At 41.8% G+C, this 21882-nt stretch overlaps 1 protein-coding gene across 2 annotated transcripts in view; it reads left to right on the top strand.

The window, feature by feature from the left end:
• Nucleotides 1–21882, top strand: part of GNB5 (G protein subunit beta 5) — a 33366-nt gene extending 11484 nt beyond the window's left edge. Inside the window, exons 6-12 of one of the 2 annotated variants that reach the window (XR_009758919.1) lie at nucleotides 4833–4976; nucleotides 6744–6835; nucleotides 9559–9607; nucleotides 11631–11727; nucleotides 16738–16904; nucleotides 17276–17483; nucleotides 21279–21879. Coding sequence is in view for 1 of the 2 variants with exons in the window: in XM_061594864.1 (XP_061450848.1) it covers nucleotides 4833–4976; nucleotides 6744–6835; nucleotides 9559–9607; nucleotides 11631–11727; nucleotides 16738–16904; nucleotides 17276–17287 (561 nt within the window). In the remaining variant the exon portion in view is untranslated. Of the gene's footprint in view, nucleotides 1–4832; nucleotides 4977–6743; nucleotides 6836–9558; nucleotides 9608–11630; nucleotides 11728–16737; nucleotides 16905–17275 lie in introns of both variants that reach the window. The other variant, XM_061594864.1, reaches the window with a different exon arrangement.

The following is a 21882-nucleotide window of genomic DNA, read 5'->3' as shown; positions in this document are numbered from 1 at the left end:
GGACTATAGGCCAAGGATAGCCAATATGGTGCTCTTCTAGTTGTGGTGGACCACTACTCCCATCAGCTCCAGAGAGCATGGGCAATGGTCAGGGGCAATTGTAGTTGTAGCCCACCGCATATGGAGGGCTCCAAGTTGATTACCTCTGCTATAGGCAGGATCTCATCATTGCATAGTTTATTTGAACAAATTTCTAGACAGCTCAACATATAAAATAGCAGAGTGGAGTACATTTTAAGACTTGAAGGCATATACAAAATAAAATACAGAGGTACAGTGAAGTGTCTTCAGTAATAAGGACACCGTGGCGGAATCACACTACAGGGAAAGTTGGTGAGAATAAGAAAGTTTTAAGCAAGTGTCCAAAGCACAGCATAGTAGGCTGCTAGTTCCAACTACCCCGCCCCCCAGACCACTTGAAAATTGCTGAGGCTCTTGGTGGACCCACTTAATTATTTTTCTGCCTGTTGAAGCAATTGTAATACATTGTACTAGATACTGTATGATTGTTTAATTCTATTTTTATCGCTTCTCTGATTCTGTGGAGTGCAAATTGTAATACAATAACATACAATATAAGATGTAAAAGAAGCAATAAAAATACAATTAAAAATCAATATGATTATTTAATGCAATAGATGTTCCTGTTGCAGTAAACTTCTTAATTCTCGCCTCCCATTAACTTTGCTGCTAATCCTCTCCCCTCCTTTCCAGGCTTGATCATACATGAACAAGAATGTGAAAGGATGGCAAATGTTGCTTGCTCTTGGTCTCAACACATTTCCACCATTTAAACAGTAATATTATCAGAATTAAACTTCTTAATTCTAGCCTCCCATTAACTTTATCAGCTACAAGCCTTAAAGGAACATTGACCACCTGAAGGAAACTCATGGATACGTGAGGAGCAATTTTAGTGTGTTTTGCTGCCAAATCAAGAGCATGTGTATGCCTGTCTCTTCACCAGATATTTAAACTCTCTAGCTGCTTCTGTCCTTTAAGGTGTAGCTGTTTCTATTCTGGGATACGAGAGGCTCAAGGAAGCTATTATTTCCCATTCCGAGGTTTCCAGTAATAAACCTGAGGAGATGATGATGAGAGTCTGTTGCCATGGAAACTGAAGGCAAAGATCCACCTGCGGTGCTTAAGTGTCCTAAATTGTAGCCTTTGAAAGGCAGGCGTCTGGTGTAATTATGGCAAATGTGGAGCCCAAATTAGATAGAAATGTAGAATCAGCATGCTGTCTCCTCTGTTTCTACCTGTGTGACACTGAAGCCTGCAACCTGAGATTTTTGTGGCAATATCACCTGTAAGGACATAGCAAGGGGAAGGGAAACCTTTTAATGGGAAACCAGCAAAAACAACTAGGGCTGGGATTAAAGTTTTGTCTTGCTTTTACATGTTTTTATGTTGCTGCACACTGCCCTGATGTTTTGCAAGAGGGCAGTATATAAAAACTTTTATACATTTCTCAATTGAGAAGGTTTGCCTTGAAATTTGAGAGAGAGGAGTAAGGAGTAAAAGGGGGCTGTAGGAAGAACAAAATTGGTTTCAAGAGGCAATGAAGCTCACTTGGGCAGTCACTGTTGCTTAGCCTAACCTACCTCACAGGGTTATTGTGAGGATCAAATGGAGAGGGGAAGAAACATGTATGCCACCTTGAGCTCCTTGGAGGAAAGATGGGTTATAAATGCAATAATAAATGAAATATAAAGTCGCTCACATAAGCAACAGGCCACCATTTTCCTTTCTCTCTTAGAATGTCCCTATAACATGAGTTCCCAAACAGTGGTCCGTGACAAGTGGTTGGTGGCATCTCCACACTAATATTCGTAGTGACTTTTAATTGCATTGTTATCACTTCTTATATTGTATTTTATTGTGTCACAGATTGAATTCTACGGAATGCTAATTGTAGTGCAATAAAATGCAATATAAGAAATAAAAGAAGCAATAAAAATGTTTTTAATTGTTGTAAACCACCCAGAGAGCTTCGGCTACGGGGCGGTATACAAATATAATAATAATAATAATAATAATAATAATAATAATAATGCAATTAAAAGTCATACAGCGTCTAGCACAGTGCATTGCAATTGGCAGAAATAATCATTAAGAGGTCTGCCAAGACCATCAGCAATTTTCAAGCTGTCCGTGGGGGAAAAGTTTGGGGACCAATGGCCATAGAATGTCTCCTGCTCTGATGGGGGGGGGGGATTTTGAATTGAGAGGAAAACAAAAGTCCCTTGAAGCAGTCAGGCCACTCCAAGCTGTATCTTTGTGTGGCTATAACTTTGAAGCCTTCTTTTCTCTTTAGAATTCTTCCCCCCCCCCCTTTTAATCAAAACCTAGATTTCCTCTTTGAAATTAGCTGATTTTTTTTGTAAGGGGGAATAATAGGCAACTTTCTAGGATGTTAGCCACTGTTTAGGATAGTGATCTTCAGCCTTTTCAAACTCAGGACACGCCTTCAACCCAAATAAGCAGCTGGGGAATCTATGTCTTAAACTCTGGTCCCCAGACCACTGGCTTCCTTCAGGTGGTCTGCAGTATGCCTGTGAAGAACACTTATAATTTGAATTCTTGGGAATTAAAATTGCAATACAAGAAAAGCAATAAAAATGCAATTAAAAATTATACAGCACCTAGCACAGCACATTACAATTGCTACACCAGGCAGAAAAATCATTATATGGTCCTCCAAGAGCCTCAGCAATTTTCAAGTGGTCCATGGGGGGAATGGTTTAGGAACCACTGGTTTAGGACATGCTATGGGACATGAGTCGTTGTGCTTTGTCCTTTTGCGTATTAATTGTCAGTGCAGCACCTTATAGAATTGAGCACATTATTGCAACTGAAACGAAGAGGATTAAACCATCTTTCCCAGCTGTTCCCTTTGGACTTGTTTAGTACATAACATCTCATTTTAAACATTGCCAATATGTTGATTGCCCAAGCAGAGGGAAAGCATTTTCATTTCAGTCCCAAATCGTCCTGATGTTTTAGGGCTACCTGTTTTCTCGACCATTCCAAGAGCAGAGACGTGACATCAGGCCTTTTTAAAACAAGCAGGAGAAACGGTTTTAAAATGCAACCACAAGGGGGCAATTAGTGACCAAGCTGAAGGAGCCAGTGTTTTGCCGAGCTGCTGACAGTGCATAGATGATAAAAGTGAAAGGCAAAGTAGACATTCACAAAATCTGCTGTCCTTGTTGTTTTCCCTGCTGGTTAAAAAGGGGAGATAAAATCTGTCAGATAAATCAGATAAAATGGATCATCCTACATGGTTTTTCCTTGGCAGTGTCTTTTACTTGGAATACATCTTCAGCTGACAATCTCAGCATTGCCTTGTAATACCAGGGTCAATTTTGACTCCTATACTGTAATATGGGGTCTTCCTCAATTGTTTTCACTAGATACTCTAATTTTTCTCCTCCATGTCTTTAGAGCAGGGGCAGTCAGCATGGGGGTGGAGAACTTGTGGACCTCCAGAAGTTCTTGGACTGTAGCTCCCATCATCCTTGATCACTGAACATGCTGGCTGGGGCTGATGGGAGTTGGAGTCCAACAACATCTGGAGGGGCCTGCATTAGTGTGTCCTAGATGCCAAGGAGAGCAGGGCTCCTGTGCGTAATAAGTGGATAATTTTTTGCAGGGGCAGTTTTTAATGCAGGGGTGACAAACCTTGCCTGTTGAACTGTTTTCATGCTACACAGTTGTTAAAGATGCCCTCTCTTGAATCTTTATACCCTTCTCTCTGCCTTTCTCATTTCTTTTAAAAAAGAAACCTGAACAAGAAAAATAATCTCAAAGAAGAAAGAATCCACTTTCTGTTTCTTTCTGTTAAAATGGCACAGTAAAACCAACAGAAGGCATTCGATAGAAAAAAAGTCAGTTTAGTAACTGGTATGATTCTAGCCCATTGCAAAAAAGAAAAAAAGGAAAGTCTCAAATTCACTTTCATTCAGAAAATTCTGGCTTCAGAAAATATGGAATGCAACAATCATGCACTAAATAACTACCATTGTTCATGGCTGAGTTGGAAATATAAATGCTGTCCACTGGTTTGAATCCTCTTTGTTCCTTATGTTAGAGCCTTGGTATTGAGCTTGTTGTAGTGTTACTTGATCGCCTGTAAACAATTGTGGATTTGTTCTGTGTAATCAAAATCAGTTTTCTTCCTTGCCAGGGAGGTTTACAGTTTGGGGAAGCGCCTTGGCTCAATGGTAGATCACCTGCTTTGCATGCAGAAGGTCCCAGGTTCAGCCCCCAATATCTCTAGGCCGGGCTGAGAGAGACATCTGCCTGGGACCACAGAGGGCCACTGCCAGTCAGGGCTGACAGTTCTGGGAAAGATGGACCTGTGGTCTGACTCACTGTGTTCCTATGTTTATTTGCGAATGAATCGTCCTTTGTTTTTTTAAGGACATGATTTGCTGTGACTGTTAGACATTCTTTGTATAACGTTTCCATTCTATTTAAAAAAGCAATAAAGACTTTTTAATAAAAACTGTTTTATAAAGGAAAAATGGTAGTGGTACCGTCGGTGCCACCTACCTTAGTCATGGCACCACTCATTTGTGGGTTCCACCCCATCAGTTGAAGACCAAATCTTTAACATGAATCAATGCTTTAACTTGAAACAATGACTCAAATGAATGGAGGAACGAGAATCCAAATGAATCAATGAGGAATGACTGAAATGAACCAGTGTTTTAACACAAATCAATGGATCCAACTTCAACATGAACCAGTGAAAATCACAACTTTGACAATTCATGTCATCATTTTTTTTATATATAACAGCTGTTTTCTTTTGTTTTCCTCTCAAGATCTTGACTGCTAGCGGAGATGGCACTTGTGCACTCTGGGATGTGGAAAGCGGGCAGCTTCTGCAGAGTTTTCATGGTCACGGAGCTGATGTCTTATGCCTGGATCTTGCTCCTTCGGAAACAGGAAACACATTTGTGTCAGGGGTAAAGCAGACTTATCTTTGTTGCAAGATGGGGAAAACTGGGTGGGTGGGTCGGTGGAAGGGGGAGATATAGGGCCAATAACGAAAGGGTCTCCCAGTGAAAGAGAATATTGTGTAAGCCATGGCTGCTAAGAACCTTTATCTGGTTAAAGCAGGCATTGGTATTGTATCCACAGCTGTCCCCTGATGCAGAATGTTGCAAGCACTTGATTACAGGTGCGTGCAAAGGCAGGCACCCATTACTGTATGCTTGTGAGCAGGATTGGGGAGGACACAGCGTTCTTCGAGGCTTGCTGCAAGCAGGGCTGTGCTGCCTCTCAGTTCTGGGAGCTGCCCCCCCTTGCTTGTACCAATGCCCCCCCCAAATCTTCATTTATAGAAACATTTATGTACTGCTTTAGCCTCCAAGATAGTGCAGAACAATAAAAAACCCAATCCTGGTGCAATAAAAATTAAGAACAATGGGTTGTAGCCAACTCAGTTTTACTCACAGTAGACCCACTGAAATTAATGGACCTAAGTTAGTCATGTTCATTCATTTCAATGGGTCTAATTAAACCAGAACTGTCACTGGAAGCTAAAATGATGAAACTGAGGTTATCATACTTTGGACACATCATGAGATGACATGATTCACCAGAAAAGACAATCATGCTGGGAAAAACAGAAGGGAGTAGAAAAAGAGGAAGGCCAAACAAGAGATGGATTGACTCCATAAAGGAAGCCACAGACCTGAGCTTACAAGATCTGAACAGGGTGGCTCATGACAGATGATATTGGAGGTTGCTGATTCATAGGGTCACCATAAGTCGTAATTGACTTGAAGACACATAACAACAACAACAAACTCTGAGTAAGACTAACATGGAATACAACGTAGTGAACCACTGTACCCAGGAAACAAAACCACAAAAATTGAGACAGTCAACATATAGTGAAACCCTAGAAAAGGTTGGTGAGAGAGACACACATTTTGACTCTTCTGCCTAAAAGCTATCAATGGAAAGAGCCAGTCAAACTGCAGTACTCCACCACCGGGGTCCTAACACTTATGGTGTCTTGTGTTACCCCTAGCTGTTCCTCCCTTGGCAACGGAACACAGAGTGGGCCTGCGATGATGGCAGTAATTGACAGGCAGGTTCAGTGGATATGGAATGCCGGCTGATAGTTGGCAGGCCCATCTCTGAGGTCTGGTGGGCCTAATAAGGGCCCCCATCAGTGATTTAGATAAATAGCAGAGGTGATCTGGGGTGGTGAAAGTGGCCTGCCGTTATCCATCCCCCTCTTTTGGTCTGTGTGTAGCAATTTGTTTTGTTGGAATAGTTTAATCTTTTGCATAACCCTAGTCTGAATGCGGCCCAACACCTTCTAGGATTGCTTTGGTTTGTGGAAACAAGCCTGTGCTGTACTGAGCTGTGATTTTTGTTTGTGAATAAGTATGAAACTATTCACGAGCTATCACTATGGTTAAAAAATAAATAAATGAATTCTCCCTACAGTGCCTCTGCTGTTTCAGCAAATAGTCTAAGGCTCAGTTTGTAAAGGTTTTTTTTGGAGGGAGGGATATTTTATAACTCACCCTTCTGTGACAGAAACTGACTCAAGGCAACATGCAAATTCAAATATAACTCACAACAAACATTCAAAACAAGCCTGACATTTAAAAAATCAAGTGTCATAAGAATGATTGTCAGTTCCATGATTCATTCCTTTGTGTCAATTCTTTCCTCACTGAGGATATAACCGGATTTTATTTATTTATTTGTAGGGGTGTGATAAAAAAGCAATGGTTTGGGACATGAGGACTGGCCAGTGTATTCAGTCGTTTGAAACCCATGAATCGGATATTAATAGTGTCAGGTCAGTAGGCTCTGTTATCACCCATTCATACAATTGCATCCTAAAATAGTTCAGTAGTACTGACTAGCAAAATGTCGGTATGGATGATGCACAGGGGGAAAAGTGGGAGATGGGGAGGAGGGTGGACTTTCCTCACCACCTCTCATCAAAGCTGCTACCATCTCTTGCCAATAAAAAAACAGCACTGTGGGATAGTATTTTGCAATCCATTGTACTGGATAGTGATTCCTTTTTTGCATTTGTTTTGCAGAACCTTCTCCTTTTGGGCGTTTAGTATTCAGCTAAGGCCATATTCACACCATGCATATAAAGCACTGTCATACCATTTCAAACAGTCATGGTTTCCCCCAGGGAATGCAGGAGGCTGTAGACCTTTCATAAGGGCATTGAGAGTGTTTAAGAGACTTCTGTTCCCCTCACAGAGCTACAATTCCCAGGGTTTTCTGTGAAGACTGATTGGTTGTTTAAACCACTCTGGGAATTGTAGCTTTGTGAGGGGAATGGGGGAGGGTTCGCCTAACAACTCTCAGCACCCTGATCAAACTACAGTTCCCAGGATTCTTTGGGGGAAGCCATGACTGTTTAAAGTGGTATAATAAGTGCTTTAAACGTACGGCATGAATATAGCCCAGGTCCTACGCAGAGTAGACCCACTGAAATTAATGAATCTAAACTGATCATGTCCATTCACTTCAGTGGGTCTGCTCTGAGTAGGGCTAGTGTTGATGACCACCCTGTGCCTGCAGAACTGGGCCCACACCTCCTTTCATTTGCCCAATAGCAGTGGCAGCCAGGGTGGAAGGGGAGGGCCTTTGCTACAATGACCATGCGGGCAGAGCCATTCCTATTCCTTTGTGACAAACCAGACCTAGATTTTAATTACCAATCCTAAAAGACTTTTAAAACTTCCAATGCATGTCCATATGTGTCAGATTAAGCCCTATGTGAGAATTCCCTAACTGACACTCCTGTGGGTTTGAAATCATAGCCTTTGTTTTATTTAAATGTATTAGTCTTTCAATCCAGCTGTATCATCCAAGAGTTTTACTAATTGAAGTATGAGGCACACAGGGTTGTCCTACTCATGGTAGACCTATTGAAATAAAAAACCTTAACGTTAACTTTAATGGGTCTACTCTGAGTAGGTCTAGCTTTTGGATACAACCCACAGAGATTATTTATACAAATAACATTCCAAATCCAAGCTGATGAAAGAGTTATTTTCTTTACCAACCAGAAATTAATTTAAGTAGTCATAGGCGGGTACTGAGTCAGACTGTTGGTCCGTCTATGGTCGCATTCACACCATCCATTTATTCCACAATTGCCAGAGTGGTTTAACAGTCAGTCCCTCTTCCCAGAGAACTCTGGTGATTGTAGCTCTGTGAGGGGAATAGGAGTCTCCTAACAACTCTCAGTGCCTTTAACAAACTACAGTTCCCAGGATTATTTGGGGGAAGCCATGGCTGTTTAAAGTGGAATAGTAGTGGAATAAATGGATGGTGTGAATGTGGTCTCCCTCAGTACTATCTACACCAGTATACCGCTACAGATACTGGTATCCCAGCATATATACTGGACTATCAGCAACTCTCCAGGGTTTCAGGTAGGAAATACAGAATTAGTACATAATCATAGTAGTTTAATAGCAAGGGCTGTCATAATTCTGGTTTATGGGAATAATAATCACTAATAAAATTATAATGGCTGACTAGATCCATTATTATGCAAGAAGAGGGTTTTCCATCAAGAAAACTCCATCTTAATATCTGCTGTTTGCCCTTATCATATTCCTCTATAACAATAAGGTACAGTTTGTGTTCTAATCGTTATTTCCTTTCTCTTTCATGTTCTGGCTTGATTACAATTAATGCAATAATTTGCAATAATTTTGACTGCATTTATACTCTGTATCATCAAAGCAAAATAATTCTGGCAACAAATAAATAGATCAAGTACAAGCAACTGCAATTTTAAAATGCAAATCTGGATAAGAATTACATAGACATGGTATCAAAATTAAATTGCTAATTAATTTATACTTCCTGGTATGTGTCTTCTCCCAGGCATTTTAGCATATGTTTTAAATTGCTTTTTAAAAATGTGTTTTTAAATTTGTATATTTGTTTTTAATGTTTTTAATTGTTGTAAACTGCCCAGAGAGCTTCAGCTATGGGGCGGTACACAAATGCAATCAATCAATCAATCAATAAAATGTTACATTTCCATTTGCCATAAAACAAGGGCTCCCAAACTGTGGTCCACGAGCTTCATTCATTCCACAACATGTCTGTGGATTTGTGATTGTAGATGGGAGACATTACATCCGTCACATTAAAAAATCATTAAGTGGTCCGCTGAGACCATCACCAAATTTCAAGTGAAAGAAGTTTGGGAACCACTTAAAAGACTCTGGATTCTGGCTCAGGTTGAAAATAACTCATAAATTCTGTCTTGCTTATCTGAAGTGCCAGAGCTTGATGTCTGGCATTAACTGTTTCTCTTTACCAGGATCAGAAGAAACAGTTCCAGACTTTATTCTTTGTGCGGAAATGAAAGTTGTGTCTGGTTTGGTGGTGGTGGTGGTGATCCAAGTGTCTGAGCTGCCCCCAACACCTGCTGTTCAAGCTTGTGCTAAGTAGGCAGAGAAATCTGTCACAATTAAATATTATTTTTTAAAATCCTATCTTGCGAACTTAACACACTTTTTGATCTCTTCATAGGTATTACCCAAGTGGAGATGCCTTTGCCTCTGGGTCAGATGATGCCACAGTACGTTGCATTATTCTGTTTATAGATTTCCCAAGCGAGGGCTGGAGTCATGATCCTCAAATGGCCCTGGACGTTCACATTTTTATTATTTATTTGTTTGCTTGTTTGCTTCCTGCATTTGTCTCGAGGTGACTCGCAACACTTCAAAAACATACAAAAATGCTCATTGCACACTGAAAAGGAGATGGCTGAGTGGTGTTTATTGGAACAATTAGGTGCCCATCTGGAACAACAGGACACAGGAAGCTGCCTTATACCCACTCCAACCACTGGTCCTTCTACCTCAGTAATGCCTACACTGACTGGCAGCAGCTCTCTAGGGCTTCAGGCAGGGTTCTCTCCCAGCCCTACCTGGAGATGCTGGGGATTGAACCTGGGACCTTCTGCACACAAAGCAGATGCTCTGCCATTGAGCTCTTCCCCACTAGATGCGTGGCAACATGTAATCTGCACTGAACTAGCTGCAGAGGCAGGGCTGATATTGAATTGAGTCCACTTTTAACTGTCATGGCTTCTGCCAAAGAAACCTGGGAACTATAGTTTGTTAAAGATGCTGAGAGTTGTTAGGGGACCCCTATTCCCCTCACAGAGCTACAGAGTGATTTAATAATCTATTCGCAGGGAACTCTGGGAATTGTAGGTCTGTGAGGGGAATAGAGGTCTCCAACAACTCTCAGCACCCTTAACAAACCACTATTCCCAGTATTCCTGGGAGGAAGCCCTGCCTGTTTAAAGTGGTGTCATAGTGCTTTAAATGTACAGCACAGATGTGGCCAAAGTTTTCAAAACGCCCCCCAAACACACACACTTGTGGATTGTCTTGCCTGTTTTATTATATAGCTGTAATGGATGCTTGCTGTTTTAATACTACTATATAAACCTGCTTTGTGAAAAGCAGTATAAGAAATATATTTAAATAAACAATTTAATTAACCTTGAGTTTTAGTACTAAAATATACTATCTACACACACACACAGGGTGAATAAATGGAGGCCTTTCCTCAGGGTAGATGTTTTCAATGTCCTATGAACACATACCTAATCACAGTACAGCATACTCGCTCACCAGCTTGGCAAGCCTGAAAGGTTCTGCACTGTGGTAGGTGGTTCAACACTGAAGGCCTTCATGAGGCAGCTGGACAGCCATCTGTAGAGAACGCTTTGATTTGGATTCCTGCATTGAGCAGGGGGTTGGACTTGATGGCCTTACAGGCCCCTTCCAACTCTACTGTTCTATGATTCTATGGTAGAAGAGCATTTCAGCATAATCAAAAGACAGCATGGGAGGATTAGGAGAATGGAGGGGGAACTTTGCATGGCTTTGGAATTTACGGAGATTTTGGTCAAGGCCTATTCTAAAGGCTCAGTGTGGGGTTGCAAATGTGTCTGCATCTCATTTGAACCTCATCACAGCCCTAAGCTGAGAGAAAGGAAGGTTTGCTCAAGACACCCCCCCAGCATACTTTGTTGCTGAGCAGAGAACTAAAATGTTGTCTACCCACTTCCAAAACCAACAGTGGCTCACTTATGTTGCTTGTAGACTTCATATTTTTCCAGTAGTTTCAGTGCTGGGGTCTGTGCTACTCCACTATCATTGTAGGTAGGTATTTTATTATAATGCACAGCTAGTGAGCTACTGGATTCCAGTGAAGCACGGTTCGGAAACATTTTTGGCCAGAGCTTTACCTCCCCATTCCTGTCCCCATGGACTGACTTTGACTAGTGGATGTGGCCACCCACCTGTCCATCACCTGTAATGACATCAAGTGATTGTTAGGTGGGTTGTACTGCCCCATCTCTTAAAGCTGGCCTGAGGGGGGAGATAGCAATTAAGCAGAATTAAATTCCCCACCCATCAGCTGGTGAGCTGGGAGTTCAATCCTGCTTTCTGCAGGAATCGACTGCGATAATCACACGTTATCTGTCGTCAAATAATAATTTTATATATTTTTTAAAAACAGCTTGTGTGCATTAGTCTTCACTTGAGCATGGATGTTGCTTTTTCCTCCCCCTTTCTTTCCAGTGCCGCTTATACGACCTCCGAGCAGACAGAGAAGTGGCCATTTATTCCAAAGAGAGCATCATCTTTGGGGCATCCAGTGTGGACTTTTCTCTTAGTGGTGAGACATGAATTCTGATGCACTCTTCTTTGGGGGAACGAGCAGGAAGAGCTGTGCAGTCTTTTCCCAATTTAGCCTGACTTGTTCTTACAACAAACCAACAAAGAGCACTGTTGCTATTTTGCAGATGGGATTCAGCGACATACCAGATGTATTACTGTAAGCAGGGATGTTGCCTACCACCCTTAAGGAGGTGGCTGTCCCGCCACTCCTTAAGAAACTTATCCTGGACCCATTAGTTATGACAATCACCACTGGTAATTAATACCACCTCCTTGGGGAAAGTGATCAAGAAAATCATGGCAACACAACTGCCAGCACTATTAGAGGATGCTGATTATGCAGACCGATTCCAACCTGGGTTCAGGCCTGTTTTGTTACAGAATCAGCCTTAGTTACCCTAATGCAGCCTTGTCGAACCTTTGGGTTCCCAGATGTTGCTAGACTCCCATCAGCCCCAGCCAGCATGGCCAATGGTCAGGAATTATGGGAACTGTAGTCCAGCAACATCTGTGGCCCAAAGGTTGGACAAGGCTGCCCTAATGCATCCCATAAAATTCTTCAACGGCAGCCCCAGGGAGGGGGGCAGACTCTGAGCTTTCATTTTTTAATAAAAATTAGTCTCTAGTTCTCCTAGAAAGAAGGTTTAGAAGCAAAATGTGCAGGTAACCTTCTAAGCAATTTATCTGAAATGAGCCAGCCTGGCTGCTCCTGCCTGCCAGTGGTTTTAGCCAATGAGTGAAGCCAGAGCTCTGATTGATAAATGAGTTGTTGAGACACCAGGTAATCAGAACCCCTGAGTTCCTAAAGTGCTTTTGGTTTCCCCTCCCTTCTTTCTTATTTTCTACTACTCCTTGGAATCTTTGAACTTTCCCTTCCTTTTTCACCTTTTCTTTTCTGTGGTGGGTTTGTCTGAGATCAGGTAGCGCCTACAGGTTATTTTCAGCAAATACTACTACACAATAAGTTCGGGTGGATGTTAAAAGAATCCCTTCTCCAAATGGCGGATGCAAAATGTGAAAACTTTGCACAGAAGCTTAGGCATGTCTCCTGCTGTGCAGGAGCTGATGTCCAGGCACTTATTAAGAATTCCCTATATAGTTAACTTAATACAATAGTAACCAAGGTCTAGTTGAGAAATAAGTCTCTTTGTATTTTGTGGGGCTTACTCCCAGGTTATGAGCATTGGATGGCATCCTTGGCTTGGGTTGAGGATTGAAATTGGGGAAAACAGGGTTCTTGTGCCTCTAACAGCTGTATCTCCACAATCAAGAGCCAGCGTGGTATAGTGGTTAGAGTGTACTAGGACCTGGGAAAACAGGGTTCAAACCCTGACTTGGCCATGAAGTTTGCTGGGTGACCTTGGGCCAGTCACAGTTTCTCAGCCTAACCTACTTCACAGGGTTGTTGTGAGGATAAAATGGAGAGGGCGGGGAACCATGCCGCTACCTTGAGCTCCTGGAGGAAAGGTGGGAATATCAATGTAATCAATCAATCAGTCAAGACCAGTAAGACATAGTTGACTTCCCATGGTAAATATGAGGTTGTCTGGTAGTGGTGGTGGGGAGAAGCAACAATGACTAGCAAATGCTCTCCCATGGCAGCCATTTTGTGTTTATGTCATATTGCCATGGGAACCATTTTGTGACTGGCGCCGACCATACTCTTTCAAAATTCAAAATCTGCCCACTGGTCCGAAAAACCAAATGGATGATTTTTATCAGAAAATAGACGGGGGAGTACAATCTTGTTACTTCTTGATCTCACAGTGGCTCTTGATAGCATTAACCAAAGTAACCTCCTGGCCCACTTCCATGATTGTTGAGTGCTGGAGAGTGCCTTCTCTTATACACACCAGCTGGCTCACTGAAATCAGCAGATGAGGATCTCTTGGTGGTACACAGCCGTCGACGTTCCACCTTGTATACACCCAAAATTCATCTCTTTACAGTAACGGCGTCTACTCTTTGGAACAGCCTCCCCTTGGAGACTAGGCACGCACAAACTGTCCTACTTCTTCATTGCATTCTTAAAACATTTCTTCACACAGGCATTTCCTGATGAGCAATCTTGCCTGCACATCCATCCATCAGATTGGATTGTTACACGTATGATTGTTTCACAGCTTTAGACTAATTTATTGTCTTTGTTGTGTTTTTATAATGTTTCCTTGCACACTGCTTTAGGTATTTTTTAAAATGTAAAGTGGCATAGAAATATTTTTAAAGAAATGATGGGCAGAGCAATCCTCGTCCCTGGTCCTTACTGCTGGCAGTGGTTAGGATTTGGCAGAGGTTTCCCTTTGCCGCGTTCCATTGGCATGGAAGTTCCTGCTGCACCCACTGAAGGTGCCAGCTGTTCTCAAGTTCTACCTCTAGAGAATCCTGCCAGCAGTGCCTAGCATAATGCCCTAAAATGGGGCATTGTGTGGGTAGAACAGGACTGGCAATGGATTTGCTGGATCAAGCCACTCTGTTTCGGGGGAGGGCAGGAATACTGGCCTGTGTGCTGCACCAGCCTGAAAGCCGATGCAGCAAAAAAGGAAAATTAACTGCTGTCCCCCTTCCACCGTGCCTGGCAGGAGCTGGCCAGGCCATTCTGTGCCCGCCCCAGTTAGGATTACTCACTCATTGATTATTGTTGAAAACTCATGTGATTAATTGGTTAACATTTCTGTAACCAAGTTGCAGCTCTGCTGCAGTCTCGTGAAATGAAGACTGCAGTCCTGTGCACAGCTACCTGAGAGTCAGCCTCCTAGGTTGCAGTGGGACTTACTTTTGAGTAAACATGCTTAGGGTTGTGCTGTTAAGATAGGAAGACAACAGACACATGCTTTGAAGACGAGGTAATGGGCATCTATGAACTTGGGATCAGTATGCTTTTTTCTAAATTTGTTGACCTTAGAGCCAACCTTGAGCAACTATATGAAATGTCGTGCAGCAGGGGACTTGTGACTTGTTTTCTAACAACAAACCAGTAGTCACGCAACGTGCATTTTGAGTGATGAAGAGCAGTTGCACACGCCAGCAGCTTTTTGCACCATCTGCTGTGCAAGGAAGGCATACTCTGTTTCTCAGAACATCCCGTGAGCCACTCCTATTTGTGTCCCACTTCCTTGTTCTCTTATGCAAAAGGCTATTCCTTTTTTGGAAGAGGCTAAAATGTTTTCCACGCTTGGTGCGAACACAATTTTGGGTCTGACTAGTGAGGAAGAAGGCTCCTGTCCCTTCCTTGGTACTTCTTTGCTTATTCTTTATCAGTGACTCTTTGGATGGAAGGCGGACGCATCCAAGGAAGGGGCATTCAAATATGTCAATTTCCGTTTCTGTCTGTCTCTCATTTTTCCAATCTTCCCATTCATTTCTCCAAATTTCCACATCAGTTTGCAATTTTTTTAAAGAAAAAAGCCCTCATGAAAATTCACCAGCATTTTAGTGCAAAATTCTCTTTAATATACCCATTTGTGTATGCAGTTTTGCCTAATATAAAGCAGTTTTCCCTAGGACAATGCATTTTTATATGATATTTTACTAATGCATGCAATGTTTAAGCACTCTTTACCCTAATACAGGGGTTCCCAAACTATGGCCCCTGGACCACCAGTGGTCCATGACTTTCATTCAGGTGGTCTGCAGCATGTCTACATTAAATATTCACACAGATTTCCAATTGTATTTTCATTGCATCTGTTATTTCTTATATTGTATTTTACTCTATGGAATTCATATTGTAATACAATAAAATACAACGGAAGAAATAACAGAAGCAATTAATGTACAGTTACAAAGCATACAGAATCTAGCACAGCACATTACTATGGCTGCAACAGGCAGAAAAATGATTACGTGGTGCATCAAGACCCTCAGGAATTTTCTAGGGGTCTGTGGGGAGGGGGTCGTTTGGGAATCACTATGGTAGTATATGCATTTTTATGCCCATGTACTGCATTGCAACATTTGGAAAAGTGCAAACTTTGAAGCATGGCTGGGTTTCAGTTCGCATCATTTTCGAAAGTGCAAATTAGGTACATTTGCCTTTAAAGGTGGACTGCATGAAATTTCTTCCCTATCCCTCATCCAAGGCCAGCTGCCGAGTCCTGACCTTCCTCGGAAAGGAGTAGTGAAACCAGGCTCGGTACCCACCAATTTCCCTTGAGATCATGACTTGCAAACTGAATTCAGGGAACAGTAGTTTGTGTGACCCGTGGTTTGCATATGGAAAATTGGCTTTTTCTTGTTGCTTTCTTCTCTTTTTAAAATTTTTTTAACAAAAGAAAGGGGAAAGCAAAAACGTGAGCTCACATTAATAATACAAGAAACACCAATATTTCCATCCGAGTTTATATGTCAGTATATGCTATCCAAAGGTCCTGATAGATAATCCAAACAAAATTAATGTATGTTCAAATGTAGCAAAGGGAGTAAGGTCCTTGGACCATTGCATAATACATGGTGGGTGTGTTTTGTTACTTTTTCTGGATTTGTTTTTAAGCTGTTTTATATTGTGTTACTGTTTCACTTTATTTTAAACTGCTTTAGTGGCCACATTTCCACACCACCGTAAGCCACATACTAGGCTTACCATGCACAAGTGAGTTGTGCCTGCTTTGCCCCTCCCCATGAAACAAACAATGATTCCTGGCTTAGCACTATGTCCAAACCAGGGATCATGGTTCATCTTGTTCCAACAATACCCACAATCTGAAGCCAAGGTTTCTCCTTGGCTTACTGATCGTGGATTGTTGTAGTGAAACAGATCACAATCCCTGGTTTGGATGCTCAGGGATCAATGGTTTGCTTCCTTCCGGTGACAGCAGAAAGGAGCAAAGCAAAGTGGCAACTACTTGCTCATGCATGGTAAATCGTGGTTTAAGGCTTACTGTGATGTGCAGATTTGGCCATTGTCTGTTAACTTCCTTGGGAGCATTATTTGCTAAAAGGCAGGGTATAAGCACTGGAAAAGTTGTTAGTGTAATTCCATTATTCCTTACAAATGAAATTTCTTCCGCAGGCCGCTTACTGTTTGCTGGCTACAATGACTACACCATAAACGTGTGGGATGTTCTGAAAGGGGCTCGTGTGTCAATCTTGTTCGGCCATGAAAATCGTGTTAGCACTTTGAGGGTTTCACCTGATGGGACTGCCTTCTGCTCAGGATCATGGGATCACACTCTGAGAGTAAGGAATCTTTCCCCTTCCTTCGTTCCTCCTTTCTCTTCTCTTTTTTCCTTCCCTTCTTTTCCTTCTTTTTTTGGGGGGGGGAGGGGACATGTTTCCTATGATTCATGTAGAATAATTTTTAATTATTATCATTATTGATGACAATGATAATAAACAAATTATTAATAAACAAATAGCATAAAGCCATTGAAGTGGTATACAAGATAAAAACAAAATCAAGCTTAAAAACGTTTCAGCAAACTCTAAAAACAATCTCAAGAGCCTAAGAGAAGTCTTGCTGTCTCTGTTGTAACATAAACAAGTTGTTTTAGTAAAAGCCAAGTACCCTTTTTAGATGCTAATCATTTATTTGACTTTCCTGTCTACAGATCTGGGCTTAATCCTCAGCGCTATTTCCAAATGCACATTAAAATTGACATTGTGGGATGAAGGAGAGAAAGATCTCAAAACGTGAAAAACAAGAAGATACAAGAAAGAAACAAAATGCAACAACATGATGGTCGAAAGATTGAAGGCTACATTGTCAGTGTTTTATCACATTGTTGCCCAAATGGAATCACTACTGATAAGAAAAAGGTAATATAGGTAATATACTTTTCTCATACCGGGGAAGGGGGGAATCTATGTGCGATATAATAATAAGCTGTTTTTAATTGTTTTTGAAACTAACTTTTTTTCTTAGAAGTAGTTTAATAATTCTGGAAGCCAGACTTCTGTCAAAATAAGCGGTAAAACAATTTCGTACTTTAATGCACATGATGTATGTAGCATTTGCATGAGATTACATTTCTTCCTAAACTTGGAAATAAAACCAGAGTATCTTGAGGTATCAGGGTATCTGAGGGCTCTTGGAAAAGTTACTTTTTTTGAACTACAACTCCCATCAGCCCAATCCAGTGGCCATGCTGGCTGGGGCTGATGGGAGTTGTAGTTCAAAAAAGTAACTTTTCCAAGCTCTGGGGCTCACTCCCTCATTCCATAGAAGCAGCAAGGGAGAAAGAATTGAGTGATTTGCAACTTCTACCCACTCTTCCGGGTCTCCCATAACAGGTAAAGATCATGAGCCAGCGTGGTATAACAACTGGGAGTGTTGATCTAGGACTGGGAAGACCCAGGTTTGAATCTCCACTTGGCCACGAATCTCTGGGTGTGACCTTTGGCCGCTCACTATCTTTCAGTCTAACCTACCTGACAGGGTTGTTGTGAAAATAAAATGGGAGTCGGGGATGGAGACCTATGTATGCCACTTTGAGCATCCTGGAGAAAAGGCAGGATATAAATGTAATTAAAACAACAACAACAGTGTGCTCTTCTGATGTGAGAGTGTCCAAATCTTCATGGGGAGCATGCATGTTCTTCCCAGCTCATGTGATCTGATGTGGTGACAGGTCACACATCTGCTGTCCTTCACAGAAGGCTCAGCACCAGGAATGAGAGGCCCAGTGGCTCTCCAGGTGTTGCTGGACTGCAACTCCCATCATGCTGATCATTGATTATGCCAGCAGGGGCCGAAGGCAGTTGAAGTCCAACAGCACCTGGAGAGTTCTAGGTAAGCCATCCCTGTTTAAACCAAGGAGGAAGAGAAGCACAATGCATCATCCTTCCTCTCTCAGCTTTTATGAAATATCTGAATAAACCCTGACTCTTGAAACATTCCGTGGTTGAATATTGAATGTGAAGCTTTAAAAAGAAAAAAAAAACAGTGCAATTCAGAATAATTTAAAATCAATGGGATTTTCTTTTGGCCAGTTTTTTCTGTTGGATGTGGACTGCATTCAGTTATCAGCTGGTTGTTACTTAATTTTAAGTGAGTTAGAAACAATTCACCTAACAAAGTAATAAAATTGGGACAGATCCTTCAAATAGTGACACCCAATGCCGATGTAACACTTCCCTAATCTCTTGGCCACAGTCCAGAGATGGGAAAACAAGACTTCTAACTTGGGGCTTTTTGCTTTGTTCAGCTCAATCATTTTAAATTAAAAAAAGAGTTTGCATCTGTGTCAAGTTTGCATCTGTGTCAGTATTTCCAGGATCTGATCCTACAGAGCCAACAAACTTCCTGTTCAATTTAATGGATGTTATATAAAAGTGTATTTTTTGTAAGAATAATCGTTTCTGTCTCTTTTTTAACTGTTTTTAGATGCAGTAATTTAATCTTTGTGTTTTGAACTGAAATAACTTTGAAGTGTACAACTTAATAGAAATGAAAAGTAGTTTAAATTTACGTGTTTGTGAAATGCTAGTTACGTAGTTCCTCAGAAAGTTTAAATTATGTAATTTGAGGGATTTTTGTTAATTACAGAGATGCTGAACCCTAGGTACTTACTACACCCATTTATGAATTGCAAACACTGGGGTCATTTGCAATGAATTAGTGTAGCAGTGTAAGATTTTACATGGCAAATGGGTATGAATGATTGGTTGGCAAAGAAAATCTCCTAAAGAGTGAACACACCAACCTGGGTGTGGGAAACCAGCAGCCCTCTGGTTGTTGTTGGACTACAACTCCCAGCATCTCTGACTGGGGTTGATTGAAGTTGGAGCTCAACAACGTCTTGGAGGGCCACAGGTTCCTCATACCTGCACTAAGACATGAACTAGACTGAGCTCTCTCACACCTCCCTCCCTTCCCCTCTCCTTCCAAGCAGATGGGAGGAGGAGCTTGGAAGCTTCGGCTTTCGTTAACTGTAACTTCCCGATATGGTCCAAACTGACAACTATGGTTAATACTAACTGTGGCAAGTCAGCTTCAGAAACCATGGTTTGAAGTTGGGCTTGTTTGAAACTAATCGCAGTCAACGTTAACCACTGTTTGCTGCTGCAGACGATACAACAAACCACAGCTAGCTAAACACAAAAGCTTTCAAACTCCTCCTCCCAGCTGTGCACACAAGCCCACGAGAAAGCTAGACAGGGCAGCTGAACTGCAGTTCATCATGACATATGAATGTGGCTTTTTGTAGAAGTATGTACAGATGGATAGGGGTTACTGCCTTATTTGGGGGCAGATGCTTTGTTCCTAACACACAGAGGATGAGCCATAGCTTAGTGGCTGAGTACCTGCTTTGCATGCAGAAGGTCTCAGGTTTATTTATTTATTTATTATTTGATTTATATTCTGCCCTTCCTCCCAGCAAGACCCCAGGCTCAATTCCTGGCATCTTCCAAGCAGTAGTGTAGTGGCAATTTCAGAAGTACAAGATACCTTCATGATAGTTGTGCCACTCATCCCTCATATCTACGGCCCCTTTTCCACTGTCCCTTGTCTTTCTGTCATTTTGGGAGTCTACACCCCAATACAACAGATGTCCCTAGGAGCCAATCAGCATGAAAGGGGAGGCTTTGTGTTAGCTACTGAGCAGAGACTTCTCAGTGGCGGACTCACCTTCGTTTCACTCAGCATAAAAGGACAAGGACTATTTTCAGTGGCTAATATGCTCGCTTTTCATGCTGATTGGCTCATACATAGGGACCTGGCTGGGACCCTGCTCTCAAAAAAGTCATGGATCTATGACACACACACACACCCATCACTCCGGATGACTTCACCCTTGCTCCCAAGTATCACTGGAAAGCACCACTGTCTAAAATTTTGGAGACTGGCTGCCAAGCTATTTAGACAGCTCTAGGCTAGACAGGCCCATGGTCTGACTGTACAAGGCAGCTTTCTAGGTCCTAACAAGGAGAAAACAGCAAATGAGCGCTTCTCATTTCTGCATCTTTCCATGCTGGAAAGGCAACACCAGTTGTGAGCAGGGAAAAGGAGGTTGCATGCCATTATCTTTCCTTCCCCACTACCATTCTGTCCAACTCAGACAAAAAGGCTAAGTGAGATCCCAGTGCCATTCATGGACTGAAGTTGCAAGCAGAGAAGTACCCCAGTCAAATGCCCCTGCATTTAATTAATTAGCCATGTCATAGGTGCTAGCCAATTAGTGTCCTCCACACCTGGCTTCTTCGTAGTTCAAGCTTAACCATGCTGTAGACTTGTCAAAACCAGAATCCCCCCCCCAATTCCCTGGAAGGGAAAAAGTTGCTTGTCCTGAATGCACTTCTAAGCCATCCTGAATGCACTTCTAAGCCATCCTGAATGCACTTCTAAGCCATCCTGAATGCACTTCTAAGCTAGCACCAAAAGCTCTCCAAATGTTAGGTCTTTGTAAGGGATACCCTCTAAAAATATAGAGAGTATGACTTACATTTGCTTGGATTCAGATTTAAATGATTGCGCTTTCAGCCAACAAACTGAAATTCATTAATGGGCCATAAGATTTTAAAAATACTTAAATAAGGGAAAAAAGAGATATAGACAGGAAGATCTCTAGCTACATCAGCCAGTGATAATGTAGCTGTTTTGTTGTTACATAGGAACATCTCAAATCTTCTGCTGTCCTTGACAAATCACTTCCCACAATTTTTGTTTGGAAAATGGATTTTATGCGCTTATGCCTGTTACAAATTGCACTATAAAAACTGTTAAATGTTAAGAGCTCATTGTGCAATACCGAGTTGACACACTGTGCACTTTGATTAGACAGTATTTATTGATGAAATATTTTGAGGTTTGAACGGAATATATTGTGTTGATAGTTATGAGTGGCCTCAGTATAATAAATTGTATTTTACATACTGAGGCTCTTTGATTGTCTCTAAACACTTTTTAGGATGCTACTCTTTGTTTACTTTGCCATGCATTCTCAGTGTGAAGACACTTTTTTGACCTTCCCGTGTTCATGATTTGGAGTGGGAGGTGGGACAAAGGACAGGAGCGCTTAAGTTTCCACCTACAACTCCACTTCAAATCCCTCGTTTAATCCACATTTCCCCTCTGTAGATTTCCAACATGAAGGTAAGCTCTAAATCATACAGTTGATTGTTTGAAAAATCATTGCTAATTACAGCACTTGAACCTAAATGTACGTGAGGTTGGGGGTTCCCAAACTGTGGTCCGTGCTGTCTGTGGATTTGTGGT

This window comes from Rhineura floridana, chromosome 14, assembly GCF_030035675.1.
Source record: "Rhineura floridana isolate rRhiFlo1 chromosome 14, rRhiFlo1.hap2, whole genome shotgun sequence".
NCBI classification, from domain to species: Eukaryota; Metazoa; Chordata; class Lepidosauria; order Squamata; family Rhineuridae; genus Rhineura; species Rhineura floridana.
The sequence above is the reverse complement of the archived record's forward strand: the minus strand, read 5'-3'. Positions and strand labels throughout refer to the sequence as shown.